At 49.0% G+C, this 6,679-nt stretch overlaps 1 protein-coding gene across 1 annotated transcript; it reads right to left on the bottom strand.

The window, feature by feature from the left end:
- Window positions 1-2,577: 2,577 nt before the first annotated feature.
- LOC101779925 lies at window positions 2,578-4,428 on the bottom strand. The gene is made up of 2 exons (XM_004955872.3): window positions 4,105-4,428; window positions 2,578-4,006 (listed from the first exon to the last, which is right to left on the bottom strand). Exon 2 carries the CDS (start codon window positions 4,004-4,006, stop codon window positions 2,834-2,836), a length of 1,173 nt encoding a protein of 390 aa, XP_004955929.1. The 5' UTR covers window positions 4,105-4,428; the 3' UTR covers window positions 2,578-2,833.
- Window positions 4,429-6,679: the final 2,251 nt, after the last annotated feature.

Raw genomic sequence — 6,679 nt, 5'->3', positions numbered from 1 at the left:
GTACAGACAAATTTATAAATTTAAAAATATATTGAATCTATGGAACTATGGAACAATCCAAATTTATAAATTTAAAAATATATTGAATCTATGGAACTATGGAACATTCCATGCATGCAATGGGCATTCGAACGACATCCCATGATGATGTGAACAAAAACAATAGTGCAAAAGTATACAATAATATATAGAGGAACAATAAATTATCTACCAAAATAATACAACTACACAACAAGAATAATTCAAAATATGTTATACAAACAAATAAAAAATATAATAGAAACATAAGTGGAGGGGTGGGGGATCCAAATGAATTTAACACAATAAATATAAAACAAGAAATGAGAAGATAATAAGAAGAAAATGTCAAGAACAAAAAATAACAAAAATAGAAGTGTATGAAATTGATATGAGTTTCATAAGGATATTAAGAACGGAGATAATAAAGAACACTAATATAAACTCTTTTTGGTGCAACTAAAAATTTTTGAAGAAAGAAATGTAATGGCAATATAAAATGTAACAGATTTTTTAAGAAATTACCATAAAGAAGAAACACTACTAACTAACTACAGTACTAATAACTAGGCTCAACACATGAAAATATCTTGCCCGGAAGAAAGAATGTTGGACTGAGAAAGGACGCACTGGACCTGGGGCGGGCTTTGGAGGAAGCAGGTTCGTGTCAACAACTGGGCTCGTGCGCTCCTTGGGCCCATCCAGGCAGGTAGAGGCCCGCCCGCAATCGTGGCTGGGCCTCCAGCTCGTCCGCTCCGCCTCTGGATCGAAAAGGAATGAAAGGGAGTTGTGGATCAGGCCGAATTATTTCTTGGGCCAGGATGGGCTTTATTGTTTTGTTGGTTGCCCTTCGTCCATCGTCGGTTAGCTAGCTATCCGTGTGTTTGGTTAGTGGGTCGAAGTGGGTTGGGTTGGAGCTGACCCACTTCGACCCATGTTTGGTTGGAGAAGAAGTGGGTTGGGTTTATCCCATATCGGGAATATTCCCTCAATATCTGGGTTCATCCGGTTCTTCCAAAACGAAGGGACCGTCTCGACCCAGTTGGACGGCGTCGTCATCCGTTCTCGCGTATCTGCTCCTTCTTTTCTCACCACGCCGCCGCTATCCGCCCGACCCAACCGCCGCCTACCCACCGCCAGCCCACCCTCCGCTCGCCCGGCGCCCTCCCGCAGCCGCCTGCCCCATGGCCGCCGGCGCAGCTCCTCTGTGGCTCCAACCCCGCGGCGCCCCATGGCCGCGGCCCCTCAGGTCGGTGCGGGGAGGGAGCTGAGGCCGGCAGCGGGGGCGGGTTCTGGCTGGCGGTGGGGCCGCTCGGGCCGGCGCGGAGAGGAGGCTCAGGCACGGGGCCGCGGCGCAGGGAGCTGGGGAGGCATGGGCGGCGGCGCGCGGGGGTCTGGGGCGGCGGCGCAGGGACCTGGGGAGGCGGCGGTGGCGGCGCAGGTGGGGGATGGCGGCGCAGGGAGCAGGGCAGGGGGGCGCGCCGGTGGCCGGGGACTAAAGGAGGATGGGTTGCGGGAGGAGAGGAGGAAGAAGATGGAAGGGAGGGGGGAAATAAGAGGCTGACAGGTGGGCCCCACGACTGACCAGTGGGCCCCACAACTAACGGTGTTAAAAGGACATCCATCCAACCCTCTCAATTTCTCCAACCAAACAAAAGACTGGGTCGGCTCCAACCCACCCATCCAAACACGGGATGGGTCGGTTCCAACCCATAAAAGTGGGTCGGCTCCAACCCAACCCACATCATCCCAAAACCAAACGCATGCTATAAGTCTAGGCCCAGGTTGGTTTATTACTTTTAAAATACATGTATCCTTCAAATTATGAACAAAGTTCAAATTCGAACCTCACACAAAGAAGCAAGCAAGAATGAATAATCCACACCCGATATATGTTCCAGTGCACAGCAAAAGAATGGTACGCGTACACCGAGAGCTAATGCACGTCACAGCTTCAGGGTGTAAACAGAATAAGCTATTTGCTGCATACATTCGCAGCAGCAAGCAAATCGTGGTTTCAGTGATGCATAGTGTAATGCCAAGTTATACCATCTCAGCTTTTTCAGAGAAAGCAGTTAAGCTATGTAAGAAATGCAAAGGAGCTAGCCTGAAGCTTTAAAACATGCAGGATGGGTAAAGACAAACAGTAATGGGTGCCCGCAGCTGACCACATATGGCTCTTCAGTATCAGGGAATTTCCTACTGAAGGTTTGATCTGCTGAAGGAACATGATTTCCTTCTCCCAGACAATCGTGATTTGGGAAGGCTCCTCAATTAAAGACAGGCAATTTCTTAGCTATAACAACTTCAAAATGGAGCTTCCACTGCATAACTTTACAAACTCTGTTGAAAAAGGAAAGCAAGCGCTAATGGTAAAATGAGTTCAAAGTGGATGAAAAAGGTATAACATTTAAGGTCCAATGTCAACATGACCATGCATTTTCAAATTCAGATATATTCTAATACAAAAGAACCCATTTAATGCAGGCAAACACTTGAAGAATTTGCACAGACTAATAAGCAAATATAGCTACAACACGTACAATAAGCAACTATCGATGCAGCAGAAACATGTACCATTGCACCTAGGCAGTGACATATGTTCAAATATGTGTGCATAACCGTGCCTTATTTGATAATAACAAAGATAACAGGAAGATGGGAACATCGAACACTTACATATATTTACAATAAAAACTACTCATCATTAGCAATATGGATACAAAGTCCAGTTCCATAAGGTAGGAGGGTGATTCAGTGATTCCTATGAAGTGCATCAGACATGAGCTAATTTGAGTATCATCCTATGACAATACTACACCATGTCACCCTCCCCTAAACTCAAGAGATTTCCTGTATACACAGCAACTGAATCAAGGCATCTCTTATCCACTTGTGCAAAAGTGTTGGTTCCTGGGTCACATATGAACAGCAGTCCTTTACTTGCTAGATAAAGAACCAACCTCCCATCATCCAACACCAACAATGGTTTTAGATGGTACTCACCTCCCAACCTTGAGATTATCGATTCAGTCCGGATGTGGTACTCTTTCACCCAAAGCCCATTCTGAAAGTTCGATAGAAACCATATGTCCATGGTAAAAGGTTGGTCTCGCTGGTCTGCAAGAACTAGCGAGCCTTTCAGGTCAGCCAAAGAAAGATCACGCCTCAAGTAGAGTACCACCTTGGCATGTTCAACATTGCTACTTATCGGTCCTCGGAGATCTCTCCTCCACTCCTCCTTTCCCAGGTCGAAAGAAACGATATAGTCCGGTCGAATCCCACAACGGGCACCATCATAAACTTTGTTGGTCAAGAAATACACGACCCCATCAATGACAGTACCACTGCACTCGTCAATAAAGAGACCAGGGCCTTGCCGGCCTCTCCACCTTGCATCACCATCACCACCACTGACCGTAAACACCTCAAAGAGCTGCTGGCCACCGTTGTAAAAACCAAGCCGGTTGAACATCCGGAGCACCTTGTGCTCTCCTGTGGCGGCGACGCGCCCAAGCGCAAAGAATGTGTAAGGATTACTCAAATTCACACGATTGATGTGCTCCTCTGCCAGGATCTCAGGCAGGACCTGAACAGCTCCAGTAGCCGGATTCAGTACACTGCATCTGTTCCAGTCAGTAGCCACACAGGCAAGGTTCAGGCGCGTGCAGAGGAGCCGGTGGGAAGGGCCGCCACCAGCGCCGGGGATCCGCTTCACCACGCTGCCGGACAGATCGACGACGTAGATGCTCGCCTTGTCGTCCCGAAACTTTGCCAGGAAGAGGGGCCCCGGATGGTGCGCCGCGTGCGCCGTGACGAAGAGCGGGTCGCCGGCGGTGAGGTCGCACCAGGAGCGGCAGACGGCGCGGAGGCGGCAGAGATCCCTCGCCGGGAGGCACAGCAGGACGTCGAAGAGCACGTCCGGGGGGATCCTGTCGGAGCTGGCGGCGGCGCGGGCTCGCATGGCCCGGGTGGTCGGCGGGGACATCTGACCGAGCAAGCATAATCGCCCATGAGTCAGGAATCAGAAATCGGAGAGGTCGAAGCTGCACGTAACGGAAGCTAGCGCGGTGGCGAGGATCTTACCCTGATCGGCCGATCGGGGCGGCGGGCGGAGAGATCGACAGCGGCGCGGGGAGGCGGGCGGCGCGGCCGAGAATGGAGGGGATCGGCCGACGAGAGTGATTGGCGCTGGGCTTTCCTGTGGGGATTCAGCAAGCAAGTGGGTGGGTTGGTTGGTTGGGTCTATGAACTTGGATGGGCCAGCAATTAGTAATAACATGGGCCTCCATCCAACAGAGTCCATTTCACAATGGGCCTTTGACGGAGTTTATTATGGTGTGCATTTCTTTTCTTCCTTACATTTTCTGACATGAATTCGAATATGACATTATGAATAGGGGTGATTTTATTTGTCTCTGCCTGTGGAAATTTTAAATCATGTACCCATATATTTTATCGAATTCTTGTCTTGTATAACAAATGTGTTATTTTTTCTAGTGGCTGATTTGGGGTTCGAATTTCGTACATCTTTCTCCGGTGACCCTTCTTCTCCGGCAAGGATTAGCGTTCACGCCAGAGTTCAGGGATCGCTGTCGCAGGTCAAATTTTTTTAAAAGTTTTTTTTCGCCAGTGGCTGTGCATCCGAATTCGGCTATTTTTCGCTAGTTGTTCCCCAGTTTCTTCTATACCCTGGGTTTAGTCCCATCCATTCAGAATAGGCGGTAGCAACTGCAAACTAGTAAACAAGTACTCATTTCGTTTAAATTGTAGGTCGTAGTACTCATTTCGTTCAAATTGTATGTCGTTTTGGTTTTTTAGATTCATAGATGCTCGAAGAAAAGTCAAATTGACCTAATTTAGGAGGGAGGAGTATAGATTATGGATGCAGGTTCGTCGCACGAAACCTCTCAAATTGCAGAGCACTAGCTGGCTGGACAACTGAAGAGCAACGGAACGATCTTCTGCAGTTCCCCTGCTCCCACAACAGCATCCATTGTCACACCACGAGCTATGTGAATGAGGACATTTTCTTTCCATACAAAACCTTAAGCTTCAGATTGTGAATTATTTCAACATCCTTAAAAAGAAAGGTCAGAGTATGGAGTGCAAGTGTCTGCTAAAATATAATCCATAAAACCCAAGTTCTAGTGTAGAATATGAGGAAAAAGGAAATTACATATGAGAGCTCATAATAAGAGTCTTTAGGTCAATCTGCAGAAAGTATATAAAATGGGCTAAGCACACAGGTATGCAAAGCGTTTTTTTTCAAAATGGATGGCAGGAGATTATTCATTAAGAGAGAATTCAGTTGAAAAGATACATAATCCGTCCTAGGTGGATAAACATCAAAGATATCCTAATTACACACACTACACTTAAACACCAAAGATACAACAACCTCCTTGTTCTCTGTAATGCTTAATTGATTCATAGGCAGATGACAGTAATAACTGGTAAAACGTTTAATATTGTACATACATACTATAAGGTAATAGATAGATTATGGGCTAACCCTAGAGGGTAGCTATGTAGATGTCTTACATGGGCCTATTGGGCCCTAATACACATAGTACACCAACACTCCCCCGCAGTCTGAACTACCGACGCAGCGGAGTTGCAGACTGGACATGAAAAGAAAGGCACACACACAAGCCCCCCCAAGACGCAACTAGCCACAGGTGATGTTGAGGCTGGAGCGAAACTCGGTGAAGGCGGGTGACGAGAGGCCCTTGGTGAAGATGTCAGCAAACTGAGAGGTGGTCGGGACGTGGAGGACCCGAACATCGCCGATGGCGACCCGATCCCGGACGAAGTGAAGGTCAATCTCCACATGCTTGGTCCGCTGGTGCTGAACAGGGTTGGTGGAGAGGTACACCGCACTGACGTTGTCGCAGTAGACAAGAGTGCTCCGGGAAGAAGGAGTGTGGAGCTCGACAAGGAGCTGCCGAAGCCAGGATGCCTCAGCCACGCCGTTAGCGACAGCGCGGTACTCCGCCTCGGCACTGGAGCGGGAGACCACCGGCTGACGCTTGGACGACCAGGACACCAGGTTGCCGCCCAAAAAGACGGCGTAGCCGGAGGTAGAGCGCCTAGTGTCCGGACACCCGGCCCAGTCAGCGTCGGTGTAGACAACAAGCTCAGTGGAGGGAGACCGGTGAAGAAGGAGGCCGTAGTCCACAGTGCCCCGGAGGTAACGGAGTAAGCGCTTCAGAGCAGTGAGATGGGGCTCTCGGGGATCATGCATGTGAAGGCAAATCTGCTGAACTGCATAAGTGATATCTGGCCTGGTGAAGGTGAGGTACTGAAGGGCCCCAGCCAGACTCCGGTATGCAGTAGCATCTGTCACAGGAGTGCCGGCGGCCTCTGACAACTTGGCCTGAGTATCAACTGGAGTGGAGCAGGGCTTGCAGTCAGTCATCCCAGCTCGCTCCAGGATATCAAGAGTATACTGCCGCTGGTGAAGAAAGAGGCCGGCCTGACGAGGCTCAACAGTGACCCCAAGAAAATGATGGAGCACACCCAGATCCTTCATAGCGAACTCCTGCTGAAGCGAGGTGATGATCCGCCGTAGGAGGGACGGACTGGAGGCAGTGAGGACAATGTCATCAACATAGAGCAGTAGATAAGCAGTCTCAGCTCCATGGTGATAAATGAACAG

Source organism: Setaria italica, chromosome II, assembly GCF_000263155.2.
Source record: "Setaria italica strain Yugu1 chromosome II, Setaria_italica_v2.0, whole genome shotgun sequence".
NCBI lineage: Eukaryota > Viridiplantae > Streptophyta > Magnoliopsida > Poales > Poaceae > Setaria > Setaria italica.
Note: the sequence above shows the minus strand (reverse complement) of the source record. Positions and strands in the feature narration are given on the sequence as shown.